This window comes from Podarcis liolepis (assembly GCF_965112155.1).
Source record: "Podarcis liolepis genome assembly, chromosome: 3".
Taxonomy (NCBI): domain Eukaryota; kingdom Metazoa; phylum Chordata; class Lepidosauria; order Squamata; family Lacertidae; genus Podarcis; species Podarcis liolepis.
The window spans coordinates 10913684-10934808 of NC_139557.1; the positions used below are offsets into that span (position 1 = coordinate 10913684).

Here is a 21125-nt window from a genome sequence, read left to right on the forward strand (position 1 = left end):
AGATTTTTGTATGGCGCACGCAATATATTGCCAGGTCAAAAATTATGAAACTGATATCACAATATGTACTTCAAACTGGTTTTGGATAATATATCGCCCACCCCATATGAGACAGCCACAACCAGCCTCTGTGGATACAGTTCAGGGCTAAATAGACTTGAGAAATATGGACCACTTATAAATGCCATCTCCAACTCCGTGAAAGATACCATCAATGGTGTCTCCAAAAATTTTTACACATCACTTGGGAAGACAGGCGAACTGATGCCAGTGTACCGGAAGAAGCAAAGATCACCAGTGTCAAAGCAATGATTCTTCAACATCAGCTTTGTTGGACTGGTCATTTTCGGATGCCTGATTATCGTCTTCCAAAGCATTACTTTATTCCGAACTCAAGAATGGAAAGCGTAATGCTGGTGGTCAACAAAAGAGGTTTAAAGACTGTCTCAAGGCAAATATAAAAAAATGTAGTATAAACACTGACAACTGGGAAACACTGGCCTGAGAGCGCTCCAATTGGAGAACAGCCTTTACCAAAGATGTCATGGGCTTTGAAGACTCTCAAAATCAGGACGAAAGGGAGAAATGTACTAAGAGGAAGGCACGCTTGGCAAATCCACACCGTGATCAATTCCTGCCCGGAAACCTATGTCCCTACTGTGGAAGAACATGTGGATCCAGAATTGGTCTCCACAGTCACTTACGGACTCACTGTTAAAACTGTGTTCATGGAAGACAATCTTACTCAGCTACAAGCGATCGCCAAAGAAGAAGAAGAAGATAAGGGCAGCTTCCTATGTGCTTACGGCTTCAGTATATGTGCGCATAATGGGAATTGGCATAGCTAGTAAAAGGGGGGGGGGGAAGGAAGTATGTTTAAAAAGATGAAACGTTTAATATCCTCCACTCATTAGATTGTTATGCCTTCAGGCAGGGCCTGCATCTTACTTTGATAGCGGTGCCTAAATCTTCAAGACAGATGATAATGTGGAGTTTAAATATTAATAAGTGCTATCCCACAGTCAGATTAATCTTGTGTAAATAGTCCTCGTAGTGGTTTTGGCGATGTTGGGTAAATGAGGCAACGCTTAGTGCTTGCCCATCTGCATAAACGCTCAGCAGCCGGCAAGAGTTTCAGTTGCTGCCGTGTGCAGAAACCATGCAAGGTGTGTGCATGTGTGTGCTTGTTGCACAGGGTTGTGGATCCCTATTTTGTGTAGAAGAAAACGTATGTACAGTTGTACCTTGGAAGTCGAATGGAATCCGTTCCAGAAGTCCATTCAACTTCCAAAACGTTTGAAACCAAAGCACGGCTTCTGATTGGCTGCAGGAAGCTCCTGCAGCCAATCGGAAGCTGTGGACGTTCGGGTTCCAAAGAACATTCGCCAACCAAGATACTCCCAGGTTTGCAGTGTACAGGAGCCATAACATCTGAGTACCAAGGGGTTTGGGATCCAAGGTACGACTGTACTGGCATCCATGAGGGGACAAGTGTGTGAGCTTCGAAGGAAAGTCATCTCTCCAGGCTTCTCAGCTGTGCTTCACTTTGGTGGGGATATTTCTGTGTCTCCTGGCTTAATCTCGCTGATTCTTCTTCCTTTGGGGGGTGGGTCCATTCATATGAAAAGGAGTGCCGCAACAGAGACCCGCAGGCTGCTCTTTCCCTTCTGATTTCTGTTTTCTTTCTCCCTTAAGACGCCGACAGCATCATCGAAAAGGCATCTCACTCTGGGATGATCAACCCGAGCCGCCAGTGGCAGATATTGAAGCAGAACGCAGGTGTGGCTCACTTCGAATACCAGATCCGGGTCACTTGCGACGAGCACTACTACGGCTTTGGCTGCAACAAGTTTTGCCGGCCGAGAGATGACTTTTTTGGGCACTACACCTGCGATCAGAACGGCAACAAAACGTGCTTGGAAGGCTGGATGGGTCTGGACTGTGACAAAGGTTTGTGATGCCCGTGTTACGTTCCCTGGGTATTGTGTGGCGCTAGAAGTCAGGGAGCACCAAAGATAATTTCCGTTCCCCTTAATTCCAGGCAAGCTGAGGGCAAACAGGTCAGCTATTTAACCGAGAGTCCCACACTATCCAAAGCAAAGTTGGAGGGTTCTTATGCCTTGTTTAATGATGCATGATAATGGGTCTTGCAACCTCAATTTAGTGCAGTGTTTCTCAAACTTGGGTCTCTGGCTTTTGTTGGACTACAGCTCCCATCATTCCTAGCTAGCAGGACCTGTGGTCAGGGATGATGGGAGTTGTAGTCCAAAAACAGCTGGAGACCCCAGGTTCAAGGAAAACTGATTTCGCGGCTCAATATAGCAGAGGTTTTTGAATGGCGGAGGCTGAGATGGACGTATTCAGAGTTGTGCTTGAGGAATCAGTCTTCTACTGAGTCAGGCAATTGGTCCATGTAGCTTAGTAGTCATCTACTTGGTGCCAGTCAAAATTGGAAACAAGATGCAGGTAAGAATGGAGGCCCAGCAGTAGAACTCCCATCATCCCTGGCCATGCAGCAGGGGCTGATGGGATCTGTAGTCCCAACAGTAACCCTAGGGCCACAAATTTCCCATCCCTGGTATAAGGCAGCTTCATAAGTCCACACACATGACAGTAAATCAGATACGTTTCATAGTATGAAGAAGCAAGGTTTCTTCTTCTCTGATAGTGAAGCTTCAAGAGAAAGGTGCTTGCTCAAGAGAAAGGTTATTTTTAGGTTACGAGCCTGCATCCTAAATAATACTCAGCTGTGGGGCTGTGCCTTTTCACTTTCAAACGCAAATCGGTTTGCAAAGATGAGAAGTAGGGGTGGATCTGCGGTAGAACATTTTGGCTCTTTTGAAAGGGAATGGACTCTCTTCCTGAGGAAACGTGGAGACTTATAATATATATGTTGGAAAGAGAGTGTTTCGCACATCAGGGGAGGCTTTTGAAAACGGGACTTAAATTTCTGCTCCAGGGATGATGGAGTTGCTGTCATGAGACATTACCTACCCTAGTTTCTCTTCCAGTAGACTTGATCCAAGGGACCCGTTTAAACCTTGGATTTGGTAGGATTACAGAACTAGCGGGAGATTAAAGCGTTCCCACGAGGGGCGAGAGTCCAGGGAAAGGGTCTCTTGTGCTGTTCAGGGGGGGGGGACCCCAAACACACCCTTCTAATCCCCCCTTCTTCTCTCCACAGCCATCTGTCGTCAGGGTTGCAGCCCCAAACACGGTTCTTGCAAAATTCCCGGAGAGTGCAGGTAAACTAAACAAATCTTCCTTTGGCTAAGCAATCGTAACTTTTCAAATTAAACAGGGGGCTGTCTAGCCGGGGAGAGGGAGGGAGGGAGGAAGAAAGAAACGCTACCCCCTTCTTCCCGCTGCATTATGAAATGTTTAATTGCGTGTTCTCCATTCCCGGCGTCAGTGAGGTGAAATGTTTCCCTCGCTCGAAATGCCCAGCAATCCGTCCGTGTTGGGCATGGAGGCGAGAGGACGAATGCATTTGTGGATGTTTCGCAAGGAGCTGCGGCCGAAATTCTTCGCAAACTCCCCCCCCCCCCCGGTGTGCAAAATCTGCTGATCGAGGCATTTTCCTCTATAGTGTGTTTAATTACATTACTTGCTTTCATCCCTCCCTCCCTCCCTCCCTCCCTCTTCCCCATTCCCTCAACTTTGTCCCCCATCAATAGGCAAAAGTTGAGCATTCTTTAGAATAGGATTAATGCAGCCTCTTGGTTCCTCTGGTCTTGGGAGCCAGACTTCGGAGTGATGAGAGGTTAATAGCTTGGATGGAATCTTGTCCGTAGATACCGATGAAGGCAGAGTCTTTTGCCGTAGTCTTTTGAAGTCTCTTCTGTGTTGGCCAGCAGACAAGGAGAAAGGGAGGGAGAGAGAGGCAGAGCTTGCATATAGCCAGACAGTATAAGGGATCCAGCTGGAAAGCCAAGAATCTCATTTGCATGTATTTCTAATAATCGGTTTTCCCTTTCGTATCCAGGTAGGGTTTCTGGATGGTGTTGGGGTTATGTAATCCTTGTTTGTATAAACCACTGCTTTTGTTTTTGTTTTTTAAGGCCAGCATAATTATCTGTCTCTTGCATAAACATCAACCTTCTTAGTTCATGCAGCCTGCTATGGTGTCGCAGATCCCATAGGGTAGAATTCAATTCCCAGGGGTTGGTTTCCCCACTTTGCTGGACACAGAACTGGACACAGAAACGTGGGCTGTCACCAAACCAGGCCAAGCTTCTCCAGTCCTTTGAGCCCAGTTCCAGCGTCTGCTTCCTCTCCTGCGTCCTGCGACGCTGAGATCCGCAGACCCAGAGTGGTGAATCCACCCTGTGTCTTACGATGAAATACAAAGCCTTAAATGGGGAAGGTTTAGGGACGGTGGGTGTGGGAAGGAGGGAGTTGTCCAGCCCTAGAAGCGATGCAGATCAGTAAATAAGAATAAAAAACAAGGTACAGTGGTACCTCGGATTACATACGCTTCAGGTTACAGACTCTGCTAACCCAGAAATATTACCTCGGGTTAAGAACTTTGCTTCAGGATGAGAACAGAAATCGTCTTTTGGTGGCGCGGCGGCAGCAGGAGGCCCCATTAGCTAAAGTGGTGCTTCAGGTTAAGAACAGTTTCAGGTTAAGAACGGACCTCCGGAATGAATTAAGTACTTAACCCGAGGTACCCCTGTACATTCTTTCTGTGGCACCTCTGTGGGGCTTAGGAGGCCAGTTATGTCACCCCTTGCCTGCAGAGCTGGCAGCCCCTCGCCCTTTTTCGAACACCGTCCCTTGTGGAGTGTTCCCTCAGCCTCCTCTCCTTGGGAGTCTTTGGGCAGCTGCTGCTGCCACCCCTGATCTCTGAACTGCCCTACCTTCCCCAAAGAGCGGTGCCTCCTCACACTGCCTCACAGGGGCCAGGGAAACACACACACACCAGCCCCAGAGGCACCATTCACCTGGGATGCTTGTAGCCAGGGCTGCTGCAACAAACAGCCATGCAGAGACGCGAGAGGGCATCAGAGGAGGGAGAGAAGAAAAGAAGGACAGAGGCCAGTATGCCCGCGGCACCCCTGACCATCATTCACAGCACCCCCAGGGTGCCACAGCACACTGGTTGACAGCCACTGTGTTATGTGCCTTGGTTGTGCATGCTGCTGCAGGCTACAATTCTGCCCGGAAGAAATGCTCACGAGTCTTTGCAGTATTTGGGGTGGCACGTCTCATTTTGCCAGTGTCTGAGCACTTGCCTGCATGGGTGAGGAGGCGCTTCCCCTGTGACGCTGCCGCTCCCCGTGGCTGGATATGATGGTTTGAATGTTTCGAGCAACAGCTCAGGCGAGATGCAATATTCTTATGTAGCAGAGGGGGTCTTGGAGAGACATTGTTGCAGCAGTCATGTCCCGCAGCACCTGTGTCCCCATCCCTGGGGTTGTGGTTGTGCCAGCGTCACAGCATCTCCTTGGTCTTGGGTTCATCCCCCAGCTTCTCCGGGTATCGCTGGGAGAGGATTCCCTGTCTAAAGTTCTGGCGAGCTGCTGTCAGTCACGGTAGACAGTGACCCAAGCCCACCCAGAATTGGCTGCATCACAGAGGGTTGGACTTACATGACCTTTCGCCCACCTACAATTCTATGAGCTAACTGGAACAATGCTCTGACTTGTGTATATGTTTGAATATGGTGTTGGTTGGTTGTCTGCAGTCCTAAGGGGACTAATGTTCTTAAGTAATAATAATAATAATAATTTATAATAATTTATTATTTATACCCCGCCCATCTGGGCGGCTTCCAACAAAACACTAAAATACAATAACCTATTAAACATTAAAAGCGTCCCTAAACAGGGCTGCCTTCAGATGTCTTCTAAAAGTTTGGTAGTTATTTATCTCTTTGACATCTGGTGGGAGGGCGTTCCACAGGGCGGGTGCCACTACCGAGAAGGCCCTCTGCCTAGTTCCCTGTAACTTGGCTTCTTGCAGCGAAGGAACCGCCAGAAGGCCCTCGGCGATGGACCTCAGTGTGTATGTGTGTGCGTTTCATGCAAAAAGCCTTTTCCCCATAGTCCCCAGCCCGTTCCGGTAGCATTCACTCTTTCGAGTGTGCCTCACCCGAAGCCAGATTTCTATAGCCCCATGCCCTGTCACCAAAATTATGGTCTTCGCATGGGTTCAAACACTGGTGGCAATGCATACAGATTTTTGATTTCCCTCTCCCAGCTGGGGAGATGAGGCAATTTTCGTACGCCGGTTCTGGGGCTGGCAGAAAGCTGGTTTGTCCATGGTTCCCTGTAGCATAGGAGACTTCCGGAGGCGGCCTCCCCATCTTGTGCCACACTCGGACAGCTGTGCCCGTTTCAGCCACTCCCCTGGCATATCCCTGCTGTGCTTGTGGCACTCTGCCCAAATCCAAATGGCACCTCAGGCGACAGAGCTCAGGTTACGTGCTTTGAAATGGAGCATGTTTGGGGCACGCATGTTGTGTGCGCAACTCGAGCACGCCAAAGGAGATGAGATCCGTTTGAACCCTTACGGCGTGCCGTTCCAAAATGGGGGATTTGCTTTGCCCCTGCAAACTTGGTAAGGCACCCGGTCCCGCCTCCTTTCCAACCCTTGAGAACATACATGAATCACTCCCAGATAAGGGCGATGCAAAAATCTGACCAGCCCTGATAACAGAGGAGAGGCTTGTGTGTTTGTGTATGTGTGTGTTGTGTGTTTCGGTCGGGCTGCAGTGTTTTGTTCGCCCCCATTTTTGTCTGGGCCGGAGACCAGCTTGCTGCCTGAGCTGGAGCCAGAGCTCCCAGAGATTTGTGCTTCTGTCATCCATCTGAAAGTGCCTTATGGGGTTTGCCCACATTCCTCGCTAGCCAGAACAACAGGCTTTGTTTCCAGAGTTCAAGCCTTCCTCTGTCTCTCACCTCCCACTCTCTGCCCAGACATGCTCTAGTGCCCTTATTTACTTAAGGTGCAATTTTCCCACACTTCCTTTGCAAAGTTCTCCAGCGGTGTTGCTGTCCTTCCTGATACCCCAGCCTCAATTATATTCTTGGACTCGGAGAGAAACAAGATTATAACTCTTTTTCCATTAAGTTTGGGGCGGGGGGTCTGGGAATGAGTCACAGTCTCTTTAATGTTGCAAATGCGATCGTTTAAAAATAAGAATTTTCAAAACTGGCTAGATCTGAAACAAGAACGCATAGAAGAGTCTGACTCCCTCCCCACCCCTGCCCCAAATTTCATTTTGGAAGCCACTCGCAGCAGAAGAAGACGGTCTGATTAAAAAAAATATGAAGCCCTGTATGTGAGCCAGGCTTCTCCGCATGAGAATGCGATTGTGTTATGTTGTTAACGCAGAAAGACTTAATAAATGCTTCGGGCTAAAATTAGTACTGCTTTGTTTTTTGTTTTTGTTTTTTGCTTTCTTTCTTAAATTGGCTGGCGTTTGCTTCTTTGGAACAGATCTGTCAAGATGGGCTGTGCCTAGCATTTAAAAGTAGAATTTCAGGGGTGGGTGGGAGTTTGGAGACCCTGTAAAGCAGTGGGGTCCAAATTATTTTCAAAGAGGGCCAGATATGATGAAGTGAACATGCGTGAGGGCCGGCCAAAGTTGATAAGCTTTTTTTATCCCAAAGTTGTTGAGCTGTTTTTAGGATTTGGCCCCCGGGCTGGACTTTGAACATGGCTGCTGTAAAGAAATGATTTCTCCTCCATCTCTGAGCAGGGTGTACTGCGAAGACTACTGACTCTCTGCTTGTCCACACTTCTGTTTAATGCTTGCAGAGTTCAGGCTGAGAAAAGAATCTATAATTTTTGCATCCTTTGTGACTCTCATATCAAAAAGGGGGGGGGTCATTCCCCTTTGCTCTGTCTTGCCCACAGAGATGACACTGCCAATTGGGCTTCCAATAGATAAATTTTAATATTTCTCTTTTATTGAATATATCCAGAGGCTTTGAACTGCTTGCTCTCTCTCTCTCCCCTGTTCTGTAAAATTAATTAGGGGAGTGGCTTGCTGTCTGAGGTTTATAGATGGAGAGTTAAAAGTCGCTGCAAGCAATTAGCCCTTGGAAAGATCCCTATCGCTTTTCCCATGACAAGGATTTGCTGGGCAGAGTTTTTGAAAACCGAAAGCCCAACTGGCTTGGATGGAAAGGTTTATTTTAATAAGTTAGGGCCAGCTTAGCAAGTAATTGCCGGTGATCACTTCTTCCCAGGTCCCAGTAATGAAGTGAACTTTGCAGTTAACCCACAATTTCATGCTTTCAACCTTTCTTGTCTATTCCCCCACCCCCACCCTCCCCTTCATATTCTCCGCTTCAAATAAAAATGGCAGTGTCTCAGTGTGGAATGTATTTAAACTGGAGATTTTCCTTAATGCCCTGTGTTTGCATTTGAGGAGGGGAGCTTTTCGGATAACAGATTACATCTCTTGCTTTGTTACACCAGCCTGGCTTCTTGAGCTTAAAGTAATACGTTCAGAACATAAACACAGGCACTTGAGCCAAACTTTGGATAAAAATTGCTTTGGATCTGAGTTCGCTAGGTTGAAATTATCTGGCGGAGAAAAAAATGTCAGATGAATATAGATATTCTTTAAGCACATAACTGATTTATGATGTATGCAGCTATATGTTATCAAAGTGGAAACATCAGTGGACTTTTAACTATCTTCTGACTGCTGCCAGATTAATATCTCTCTTGAAAGAACATGCTTCCTGTCCTCCTAATTTGAACATGTGATTTCCCCCCCCCAAAAAAAAAAACCCCAAGCAAACTGAGTTGCGGTCCAAGAGGAAATTCTCTAGTAACTTTGCTGTTCTATATTGGTTGACTTGTTTTTCTTTCTGCTCAAGTATCCTTAAGCCCTTGTATTCATGAGAATCCTTGGGAGAATCCTCATTCTTCCTCTCTCCTCTCCTACCCGCCCCTGTTTTATTAATTCATTTGTCAAACCCCAGGGATTGATCTATAGTGTGCCTGCACCCATTCTCCCTTCCCTCCCATTTGTGTGAATTTCAGAACAGCATTGTCTTCCGTGGCACCACACTGGGGCTCCCAGAACAGTTATTCTTTTCTGAGAATAGGCTTGAGAGACCTTGCAGGGGAAACAAAAAACTTGGTTTGTTTACAAGAAACCACCAAATACTCTTTTTTTTTTTTTTTTTTTTTTTTGAGCAGGGAGTGGGGGAGGCTTCTCTTTAAATCTTAAAATAAAAATAAGGATTTGTACATGGGTGCTACTGGCCCAGAGATGGAAAGAAGATAAAGTCCCTACCAGAGAAGAATGGCAAATTAAACTGTCGGGCTATGCCGAAATGACAAAACTGACCAGAAAGCTCAGGAATCAAGATGAGCAAAACTTTTAACAAAGAATGGGGGGGGGGGAATTATAATTTATTTTGGAGACCACTAAGCAAACGAAAACATTGGCAGGGTTGCAATAACGCTTGCAATGTAGCAAATATTATGGAGACAATGGAGTTATATAAAATAGAGATTGTTGGAAAAGATGCAGTATAAATGGTTTAAAAATAGGAACCATGGAAGGGAGGTGAGAAGTCCAGAGATTTGGAGGAATCTGTAACTGTGGGTCTGTATGGTTGTATTGTTGTAATTTTATACTTGTAAAATCAAGTACAGTGGTACCTTGGGTTACATACGCTTCAGGTTACAGACTCTGCTAACCCAGAAATAGTGCTTCAGGTTAAGAACTTTGCTTCAGGATAAGAACAGAAATAGTGCTTCGGCGGCGCGGCGGCAGCAGGAGGCCCCATTAGCTAAAGTGGTGCTTCAGGTTAAGAACAGTTTCAGGTTAAGAACGGACCTCCGGAACAAATTAAATACTTAACCTGAGGTACCACTGTAATTCCCCCCAAATAAATAAATAAATGAATAAATAAGGATTTGTAGGCCTGTTTCTTTCTTTTCGAGCGACTAATTCCCCTCTCCCTTTCTTTCTTTGAAGGTGCCAGTACGGTTGGCAAGGTCAGTACTGTGACAAGTGCATTCCTCACCCGGGCTGTGTCCATGGAACTTGCAACGAACCGTGGCAATGCCTCTGTGAAACCAACTGGGGTGGCCAGTTCTGCAATAAAGGTACACTCTCGAGGCGGCTTTGAAATGCTAGTTAAACACGATGGAGGTTGGGGGAGGCAGCGAAGGGGGGGAGCTGCGGGTCAAGGATGCACCGCCGGGGGGGGGGACACACCCTCTCCTTTTGTAACGCCGGCCTCTGGCTTGGTTGTGGGGCGGCGGTCGAAGCGCTCCGCAAACCCCCACCCGGAAGACAGCTCCTTTCTCATTTTTCCGGACGGTCCCTTGCAGATCTCAACTATTGCGGAACTCACCCGCCTTGCTTGAACGGGGGAACGTGCAGCAACACCGGACCGGACAAGTACCAGTGCTCCTGCCCAGAGGGTTACTCGGGACAGAACTGTGAAATCGGTAAGGATCTCTGCAATCGGTTGGTTTGGCTGCTTTTGGGGGCTGCGAGCCCTGGGCTGTGCTGGAGAGATGGTCAGGAGAGAGCGAAAATCGGGAAGCGAGCAGTAGCAAGGACATCCTTGGGACTGAATTGTTGCATCTGGCCAAGTGCGTTTTGGAGAGAGGGAGAATAGGTTGGAGTTACAGCTGGCACACATAGTCCTGCCGCTGAGCTATGGTCCTCCCCGAGTTCAGGTCTTCGGATATGTCTTTGGTTCTGCCAACAATATCTGGCATGTACGAGTTTACTTTGCTCGAGAAAAGTTAGCATTGTGACTCATGGGCATCCCCAAAGTGTCCTGCCTCGGGTATGTTTTATCTCTGTTTGGTAGGGGATAATACAGTCGCCCATAGGGACACGGGTGGCACTGTGGGTTAAACCACAGAACCTAGGACTTGCCAATCAGAAGGTCGGTGGTTCGAATCCCCGCGATTGGATGAGCTCCTGTTGCTCAGTCCCTGCTCCTGCCAACCTAGCAGTTCGAAAGCACACCAGTGCAAGTAGATAAATAGATAACGCTCTGGTGGGAAGGTAAACGGCGTTTCCGTGCGCTGCTCTGGTTCACCAGAAGTGGCTTAGTCATGCTGGCCACATGACCCTGAAGCTGTACGCCGGCTCCCTCAGCCAATAAAGCGAGATGAGCGCTGTAACCCCAGAGTCGGTCACAACTGGACCTAATGTTCAAGGGTCCCTTTACCTTTACCTTTAATACAGTCGCCATGAGATGAGGCAACTCTGCCTTAAGCAAGTATGAGCTACTTGCTTGGAGACAGCGGCCTGTAGATGGCTCAGCCCTCAAATAGATGCTTTTCCCATCTAAACCTAGCCGCTGTCGGGAGTTTTGGGCACTGTGTTCCCCACCAGCTCAGAGCCCAAGAGATGGAGGGGACAGGGAAAGTAGGACAGGTGATTTTTTAAAAACGAGGTTGTCTGTGTCACCGGCATTGGCCAAGCTGAAGAGGATTCTGTTCTTGCTGCAGCGGAACATGCCTGCCTTTCGGATCCTTGCCACAACGGAGGAAGCTGCCTCGAAACCTCGACGGGATTTGAGTGTGTCTGTGCTCCAGGCTGGGGGGCACCAACCTGCACACTCAGTAAGTGGACAAGAATTTCCCAGCTTAGCAGAAGCTTCAAAGCTTGCCAAACCCAAACCGCCGTGCTGGCTTTTCTCGGTGGTTTCTAATGGTCCGATGAAATTTCTGCCTGGGCTTGTAATACGCTACAGCTTTCTGCTCTCTCCTTGAAATTTGCACGTTGGGCCTCCAGATCTTTGACAATTCCAGTTCGCTATCCCAAATGTCTTGCCCCTTGAATCTGGATGTCTGAATGGTCCTTTGTGAACATCTGCAAATGGATATTATACGTGGATAGCCTTGTCGGGCTCGTCGTCTCTCTCTGAGGGCAAGGGCAAAAATGGCTTGGCTCACATCCTTTCTCGAAAGCAGCGTTTCCCAAAGTTGGGTCACCAGCTGTTTTTGCACTTCAACTCCCATCATCCCTAGCTAGTGGGACCAGTGGTCAGGGATGATGGGAATTGTAGTCCCAAAAACAACGGAAGACCCAAGTTTGGGAAATACTGCTTTAAAGGCTGCTCAGTTGTGAAAGTGCTGTCTATCTGCACATGAACGCATTTCAGATGATCAAAATGTGTAAGCGTTGCCGGAGCTGCAACTGCAGGGTGGGTTGGGGAGGAGAATGAAAACCGGGAGCCATGGTTTCATATTGGATAGGGCGAGGGAAACTTTTCCCGCTGCCCAAGTACTGCAGGCCCTTGTGGGTAATCTCCTCGGAGTTGGAACATCAGAGGTGGCTTGCTCTTCTGCATTCTCTACAGCGTTCGTCTCACTTTTCTGAATATAGCAATGGCTTTTGGCCTGTGCCTAGTGTGGCTGCCAGCCTGACTGCTCTCGATGATGCTGAGACACACATACTAAAGCGAAATCTCTCTCGGTAGATATCGACGACTGCTCTCCAAACCCCTGCGGCCATGGAGGGACCTGCCAGGATCTGGTCGATGGGTTTAAATGTATTTGCCCGCCTCAGTGGACTGGCAAAACGTGTCAGATTGGTAAGTATTGGATTCTAATTGACGTTATTAACATTTGCCGTAAATGGTATAACTGCCTGTTCCAGCGTGTTTCAAATGCGTGATCTCGAGCATATGAGGCATGGGAGTCTCTGGGCTTCTTCTTGCCTTTCCGTGTCTAAATAACAGCAATCTTCTCTATTGCTCTTAATAATAACTGTGATTTTATTATTTCTACCCTGCCCATCTGACTAGGTTGTCCCAGCCACTCTGGGCGGCTCTTGTATGGGGACAGTGGGCAAATGTTTCTGTGTGGCATCTATAAAGCCTCCCACATTTTCTTTCCCTCATCCTGATTGTTCCCAAAGGACCATTCGTGCAGAGAACCCATGTCTTTCCATGACTGCAGTTTCCTCCCGTAAGCTGTTTTGGTGACTATGCTGGCCCTGGCCCCATGGCTTTGATTCTCCATTCCCCGAAAAGCTGCTATAACAGGAGACACTGGCTGTATGTCATAGCATAACACAACAAGATTGTGTTTGTCGAGAGCTGGATGCATGTGCAAAGAAACTTGTGAAGAACCTTAGCCAAATCTTGTACAGACCTTCTGATCGAGGACCATGCCCACGGCTACCTGCCATCAACTTTTAGACTGCAGAGTAATTTCTGCAGCGATCCTTTGCCGCTCGTGCAAGCCACTATTATTTAATTTGGAAATGTCACACGTCTGGTGAAAGGGACCGCGATCCACAAAGGCTTATGCCACAAATTTAGGTCACAGCTCAGATTTAAGTTGCTCTCAAACTGCAGTCGTACCTTGGAAGTCGAGCGGAATCCATTCTGGAAGTTTGTTCGACTTCCAAAACCTTTGGAAACCGAAGTGCGGCTTCTGATTGGCTGCAAGAAGCTCCTGCAGCCAATCAGAAGCCCCGTCAGACGTTTGGGTTCCAAAGAACGTTCGCAAACACTCACTTCGACTCTTGACCCGTGAAGCGTTTGGGATCCAAGGTACGACTGTACTTCCCTGCCTTCCCCAGCCAGAGGTATCCTGGGAGCTGTAGTTTAAGGGTGCTGGGAATTGTAGCTCTCCTAACAACTCTTGGCACCTTTAACAAACTGCTGTTCTCAGGATTCTTTGGGGAGCAGGGGGAAGCCCTGACTCTTGAAGTTGGTGTAAGAGTGCTTTGAACGTAGGGTGTGGATCTGAAATAAGTAGTTTTAAGATTCCACAAGGCTCTTTGCTGCAGCAGAGCTTATCCGCCCGGAGACTTATCTTTGCAGGATCTGCTGTGATGAGTGTTCCTATGACTCCTGCTGACATTTCTTCTTCTTAAGACAGGGTGTCCTTTTGCTGCCTCTCCCACCTCTCTCCCCCGCTACCTCCCTGTCAGCCTGGTGGGAAAGTGATTCCCGTCCCTCTGTTCACATTAACTCCTTCAGACTAGAGGAGGAGAGGGAGAATTTGCAGCTGCATTCTGAGCTGTGGATGATCTCATGAAGAATGAGCTGTCTGCATTCTTCATCCAACAGTATTCATCCCAATGACTGGGGATGATGCTCTGTCATTTTGAAACTCTCCAACTCCCTCTCTTTCTCCCTCCCTCCCACCCTCTGTTTTCCCCATTGTATTTTTTTTATTTTAAAAAAGTTGCTCTTAATTAAGGCCAAGGACTCCGTGATTGCCAACGCACCATAATTGGGGAAATAAAATCTGAAAGTCCCCCAGTACTATTGCCTTGCCTCTGTCTTTTTTTAAAGTCTTGCTAATCCACTCCTGCGAGCTTAAAAACGAGAAGAAACTGTTTTGTCTTCCAATGAACTGCGTTTGCTGTGAAAACGAGAGAGCGTCGTCTGTGTCTCTCCCTTTGACAGCACACCCTCCTCTCTTCTCTTTTCAGATGCCAACGAATGCGAGGGCAAACCTTGTCTGAATGCCAATTCCTGCAGGAACTTGATTGGCAACTACTATTGCAACTGTGTCCCTGGCTGGACTGGCCAGAATTGTGATATAAGTAGGCATCTTTTCCTCCGTGTGCCTGATACTGCTGCTTTTTTTGCTTGGGTTTCTGCGGGCGAGAGGTGACCTGTGTTCTGAGTTTTGAGGCTCAGCCGTTGGCATTAGCCAGCAAAGGGTGGTGGTCAGCAGCCGATGTTTTTAGAAAGGGAGTAGTCCGTCTGGCATGAATAAGAGGCCCTTTTTTCAAACCATTAGTCCATGACACCGGCTATATGCCGATAAGGTGGCTTAAAACAATGATGTGAAGTTTTCCGCTTAACTCCACTGTAAGAATGGCTCGGGGTTCCCACCCATTATCCTGGCCTTATCCGGAGGAAAGCATGCAGGAAGCTGGACAAAGGGATTTATCTAGCCTAGAGTTTCGAAGTCCGCTTGAATTCTTTCTCGTGCCTTTCCTATGCGCGCTGCCTTTCTAAAGGCTCACCTACTCCCATATGTGATTGATGCTATTTTCTGACTTGCAGATATTGACGACTGCATTGGACAATGTCAGAATGGAGGAACTTGCAGGGTAAGTTGCAGATTAGTTGCGGAGAGCAATGGCTGCGAATCGCAGCGACGAGAATGCTGTCGGACTTGCCTCTTGCTTGCAGGCTTCCCATGGGCACCCACGGGTGGCCACTGCCAGAACAGGGTGCTGGGTGGGCCAGTATCCTGAATCAACAAGGCTCATCTTAACGTAGTTAAATGGGAAGGGACCAAGTTTTAAGTCTTCCATTCACTTATTATGCAGGAGCATATTGATCTCATCATGACTTGACTCTTGGTAGAAATGTATATGATTTGATCAAAGAAATGTATTGGGTTGCAATGTATGTTTTCAACAGAAATCAGTACTGCAGAATAGGGATCAGCCACATTCTATCGGTCTTGCATCTGATCCATATTGCTCTTGAATGCATTTGCCCAGGAACCCACCCCATTCCGTCTTCTGTGTTTAATCTGCTGGCTTGCGCGCTTCAAAATCCTGGTTGAAAGTTCGCCTTTAAAGTTTGCATTTCAAAATGAATAGGTTTTTTCCCCCCTCTGTCGGAATGCACATTTTAAAAATGGTTTCCGAGCTGAGAACTACAGCAAAGAACTGTGACGTGTAAAAATTGACAGTTCAGATTGGGAGTTGCGGATTGGGTCGGTCTGAACCATGGATGTAGCCAGGATTTGGGGGGGGGGCAGAACCCCAGTTAGCTGGGTATTTTATTGATTTGTATTGATTTAGGCGGGGGCAGCCCCCCCCCCCCCCCGCTACGCCCATGGTCTGCATTGAAATGCATAGATAGTCGGATTTCTTGAGCCCTGCTATAGCAGAGAACCAATTCTAATATCGTGGCACTGATTCCTCCCTGAATAAGCTTCTGGGACTTGAGGCTAAGGAGACAAGGAGGTTTCACAATCTGATCCCTTGAAGGTTTTAAAACAAACATGAGTGTGTATTTGTGACTCAACAAGCACACTGTAGGCTCTCCAAAGGCTTACCGGGGGTGTGGCCTTCCTCGCAGTGTCATAGGATGATCTCTTAAATTATTTTGCACAATGGCAAAGTGAAAATAGAACTATATTAACTGATATTGTCAAATCACTGTCCCCCCCCCCCTGTGGAATACTGTGAATTACTATCTTCATTTTCATTTTCTTCACCTTTCCTCCAGGGGGAGGGCATATTCCCCTCCCCTTTTTATTCTCCCAACAGTCTGGTGAGGTAGCCTAGGCTGAGAGGAGAGCGACTTTCTCATGGCCATCCACCCAGCCTGGTGGAAGGTCAAAGTAGGTGTAATGGGAATAGCCGTGTTTATTGCTCACACGCAAAGTGTGTGTTGGGGTGTGTGTGTGTGTCTGTTTTTAACATTAAGAGATGCACCAAGTTAGGGGACCAAAGCTACCCTAGCTTTTTTACCAAGATGAGATTGTTTGAGCTCCCTTTCCCCCTAGCACCACTGAAAATCACATGAAATGGCCAGGGAGAAAAATGCCTAGAAGTCAGAGAGTACTAGGAGAATAGACCTGGGGCAGGGGGTACATCTCCCCTTGCCCTTTCGCTGTAAAAATCAGTCGTGTCGTCCCCCTTTGCTTTATGTCTGAATGGGGCCGCTAACCTGGACCAATGTGCTTTGACCTGTCTAATTCTGGGCTCAGTTCTGCAACCAATACTCTCTCATTCAGGGCTCCAGCCTAGGGTTCAAATCTAAATCCCGCCCACCGGCAAATCTATGTCTCTATTCAGTATCCTATGCACATGTAAAGCAAAACCATTTTGTGTGTGCGTTGAATGCTTCTGATTGGCCAAGCGAACTGATTTGCTATTTTTTCTTTTTTTATAAATATTTTTATCGAGTTTTACATAACCAATTTGAATTCAAACATCATTGTTTAGGATTCCCTGAATCCTTTGACTTCCCTCTGCCCCTTTTTTCAACTGCCGCCCTTATTTTCTCTATTTTTAAAAATCAAATGACCCATTTTTATCATAGTTCTTTGTATATTACAAGCATTACTCAAATCCTGCCAAAGTTTTTAGTTGTTTACAGTGCTCTCTTAAGTACATTGTAAATTTTCCCCATTCCTCCTTAAAGTTCTTCTCTTCCTGGTTTCTGGTTTTCCTGGTCAGTTTTGCCATTTCGGTGTAGTCCATCATCTTCATCAGCCATTTGTCGCTGGTCGGAACTTCATCGTCTTTCCATCTCTGGGCCAGTGGTATTTGTGTTGCTGTCGTCGCATACATAAATAGTCGTTTCTGCTCCTTCAGAGTCTTGCGGACTGTTTTTCTTTATTTTCTTCCTCTCTGTGCCCTTTTTCAGGACTTGGTTAATGGTTATCGATGCTCCTGCCCACTTGGCTATGCAGGGGATCACTGTGAGAGAGACATCGATGAATGTGCAAGCAACCCTTGTTTCAATGGGGGCCACTGCCAAGATGAAATCAATGGATTCCAGTGTCTCTGCCCTGCTGGATTCTCTGGAAATGTCTGTCAGGTGAGGGCTGCTGAAACGCAAGCTGCAGATAAGAGCCCCAAAGCTTCAACCGCTGTCCTGAATACCTGTATTCACCAAGTAGCGCTATGGACCCCTCTCCCTCTTTTCTTTTTAATAGCTGTGGGACAGAGAAACCCACAGTTCCATAAAGTACATTGAAAATTTGCAGTGCATGTTTTCCAAGTTATTACAAATCAGTCCAAATTATTTAAATTTAATACCATTTCCTAAAACAATCAGGTTTCCCTGTTGCAAACATGTGTCCATTACTTCCTCATGTACCGCTTCCTTCCTCTTTAATCTCCTCTTAATCCTTCTCTTGATGTTAGTCCATTCTCACAGTTGACATTTATAGTTTCCTTACATACAACACCTCTGTTGTTTTTTATGAATATAAAATCCATTTCACGTGTGTACTCCTTCATAAACTTTCTCAGGAATGGTGTGTTGAGAAAGTTAATTGCCATTAAAAATTGCAGTAACTCTTGCTTGCTAGACCTTTGCCCCCTCCTTGATAAACTTTTCGTTTTAGTGCAGTTGGCAAGTGTTGTTTTGTATGCTGTACACAAGCGATCGGGGGTGACGGAATCATAATAATAATAAAAAAGGTCAGATTCCGTAGCCACTTCCTGCTTGCGGCAGTGTGAAGGGTAATGATAATGAGCCCTTTGTCTTAAGGTGGCCTTTTTTCCCCCCTGCCTCCCCTTTTCCTCCTAGTTGGACATAGATTATTGCGAGCCCAACCCTTGCCAGAACGGGGCGCAGTGCTTCAATTACGAAAACGACTACTTCTGCAGCAACTGCCCCGAAGATTACGAGGGAAAGAACTGCTCGCACCTCAAGGATCACTGCCGCTCGACTCCTTGCGAAGGTAGGCGTTGCGTCTGGCCGGTCTGCTATGTCGTGGCCTGCTATTTTTCCGGGGAGGTTGGCGGAATGTGATGCTTCGCTTTCTAAAGGTCTTGAGTTCGATTCCTGACGCTTTCCGTCAGAACTGGGAAAACGCCCTTTTTTTGACATCCTGGAGAGAACTGGCAGCTACTGGGCAAATGGTCCAATATGGCAGAGGTGAGGAACCTTTGCCCCTTGGGTGTTTCCGCACTACAAATCCCAACAGCCAGTTTTCAAGGATGATGGGAGTTGTTGTCTAGCGACACCTGGAAGGCCAAGGGTCCCCAACCCCCACCATAAGGCAAAGGCGTAGGGAACCTCAGGCTGGCGGCCCTCTTGTAAGAATTTCACCTGGCTTGACTCTGTCCTTGATCTGTGATCGTGCCCTGCATGGTGGGTGCCCACCTGCAGCCACCAAGAGATGTGGTTGGCGCTGTGGTCTAAACCACTGAGCCTCTTGGGCTGTTGCCTATCAGAAGGCCGGCGGTTCGAATCCCCGTGACAGAGTGAGCTCCCGTTGCTCTGTCCCAGATCCTTCCAGCCTAGCAGTTCGAAAGCACACCAGTGCAAGTAGATAAATAGGTACCACTGCGGCGGGAAGGTGCTCCGGTTTCCGTCACAGTGTTCTGTGGACAAATGCTGGCTCCCTTGCCCTGAAAATGAGATAAGCGCCACAACCCCACAAATTTTAACAGTTCAGATGGGGGCGGGGAAGTAAACACAGCTTGGGGGGGGGTAGATGGGGAAGTTTAAACCTCCCTGCCTAGCCCATGGGACAAGACAACTGGGCCCCCCACCCCAATCATCATATTAAGAATTTGAGTTGGGAGGAGGCAAGAGCTGATCTCTGTGGCTTAGCTGAGAGGGGCAGTTGCATACCAGTGTGTCCTATACTTGCATGTGGGAGTGGGGCACCCCCTGCCGCTGGGATGTGGCTCCCCTTGGCGAAGAAATCTGGCCCCGCTGTTTTATAGGGCCTGCTTGTTTTAAGAGAAAGCACAAAGCCCTTGACCCGCAGGAGGCGTGGGTCTTTCGAGAGCTCATGTTGGGTCCGTGTCTCCTTCCCCCTGCAGTCATTGACAGTTGCACGGTTGCCGTGGCGTCCAACAGCACCCCGGAAGGCGTCCGCTACATCTCTTCCAATGTCTGCGGTCCCCATGGGAAGTGCAAGAGCCAGGCGGGAGGCAAGTTCACCTGCGAATGCAGCAAAGGCTTCACCGGCACCTACTGCCACGAAAGTAAGTTTCTCCTCGCCCTGCTTTTGTGGTGAACCCAGCTCTCCTTTCTCCACAGCCACCTGTGTAAATGCCTTGAACATCACAGCTTGTTTGGCCTTGGGAGCCAGGGGTTGGCTGCAGTCACCAAGGACCCTTTGGGACTTTTGCTCGAAGTTCTTTTCTTCCTCCTTGGTGGGCCAGTTGATGCTAGTATTCCCTTGGCCTCAAGGAAGCTCGTTTTAAGAGGCTCCTAGATAGGGACGCGGGTGGCGCTGTGGGTTAAACCACAGAGCCTAGGACTTGCTGATCAGAAGGTCGGCGGTTCGAATCCCTGTGACGGGGTGAGCTCCCGTTGCTGGGTCCCTGCTCCTGCCAACCTAGCAGTTCGAAAGCACCTCAAAGTGCAAGTAGATAAATAGGTACCACTCCGGCAGGAAGGTAAATGGCGTTTCCGTGCGCTGCTCTGGTTCTCCCGAAGCGGCTTAGTCATGCTGGCCACATGGCCCAGAAGCTGTCTGCGGACAAATGCCGGCTCCTTAGACCAATAAAGCGAGATGAGTGCCGCAACACTAGAGTCGGTCACGACTGGACCTAATGGTCAGGGGTCCCTTTACCTTTAGCCTTGAACGTTCACCTTGGGATTTTGTTTTTTTTTTATAAATGCCAACTTTATAAACATACAAAAGGCCTCCGGCAGTAGATGGCAAATTTTACACTTGGGGGTTTTATGAGCCGTCTTAAAGGAATGTTTTCAAACCTTTTAAGGTACGGAGAGTTTGCTTGCTTTTTTTAGGAGCCTTCTCCTTTCGCTTCTCTTTTTTTTGTTTTTGTTTTTGCACTGGGTTGCAGTTTGGGTCCAGTCGGAGCAAGCTCTGGGTTCAACGGTTAACCCACCTCTTCCATCCAGCCCCAGTTTTCTAAACTTCCTTTTTTGTGCTTCATCTCTCTTAATTTTGTTGCAGACATCAACGATTGCGAGAGCAACCCGTGTAAGAATGGCGGCACGTGTATTGACGGCATCAATTCCTACAAATGCATTTGTAGCGATGGCTGGGAAGGCACCTTCTGCGAAGCCAGTAAGCGGATCTTTGTTTCTCTACTGGAAGGGAGGTGGTTGAGGGATGGAGACTCTGTCGTTCTTTGCGTTGACACTTTTCACATCCTCTGTCTGGACTGCAGTCCTGAAAAGATCATCTTAAGGAGCAATGGGTGTTTTTTGTTCTTAAAAGAAAGATGCTACCCTATTATTTATTCATTCATATTCACTTCATTTTGATACTGCTTTGTTTTTAAGAAAAAAATCTCAAAAGTCATTTACAACATAGTAAAACTTCAGATAAAACGATTCAGAATAAAACATTGCTAATAATTTTTATTCATTTTCAATTACAATAATCCAATAATAGCCTCATTATATCAATGCCAAATTACAACACAGTTTCAGTATCAATCATTTGAATACCAAATTTCATAATTTAGGTGGTCCCCACATGCTAGAATTGATGATTTTATTATTTCCTTTATTTCTTTATTTAGT

At 47.4% G+C, this 21125-nt stretch overlaps 1 protein-coding gene and 1 long non-coding RNA gene across 2 annotated transcripts in view; one reads left to right on the forward strand and one right to left on the reverse strand.

The window, feature by feature from the left end:
- The window catches only part of LOC310703557, a 453580-nt gene that overhangs the window by 80315 nt on the left and 352140 nt on the right, over positions 1–21125 (reverse strand). The gene's annotated exons all lie outside the window — the stretch shown is intronic.
- The window catches only part of JAG1 (jagged canonical Notch ligand 1), a 66919-nt gene that overhangs the window by 29170 nt on the left and 16624 nt on the right, over positions 1–21125 (forward strand). Inside the window, exons 4-15 of the mRNA XM_083495890.1 lie at positions 1696–1950; positions 3185–3245; positions 9953–10083; positions 10312–10431; positions 11452–11565; positions 12426–12539; positions 14396–14509; positions 14979–15025; positions 17307–17480; positions 18198–18351; positions 19445–19609; positions 20551–20664. Coding sequence (XP_083352016.1) covers positions 1696–1950; positions 3185–3245; positions 9953–10083; positions 10312–10431; positions 11452–11565; positions 12426–12539; positions 14396–14509; positions 14979–15025; positions 17307–17480; positions 18198–18351; positions 19445–19609; positions 20551–20664 — 1563 coding nt within the window. The remainder of the gene's footprint in view (positions 1–1695; positions 1951–3184; positions 3246–9952; positions 10084–10311; positions 10432–11451; positions 11566–12425; positions 12540–14395; positions 14510–14978; positions 15026–17306; positions 17481–18197; positions 18352–19444; positions 19610–20550; positions 20665–21125) is intronic.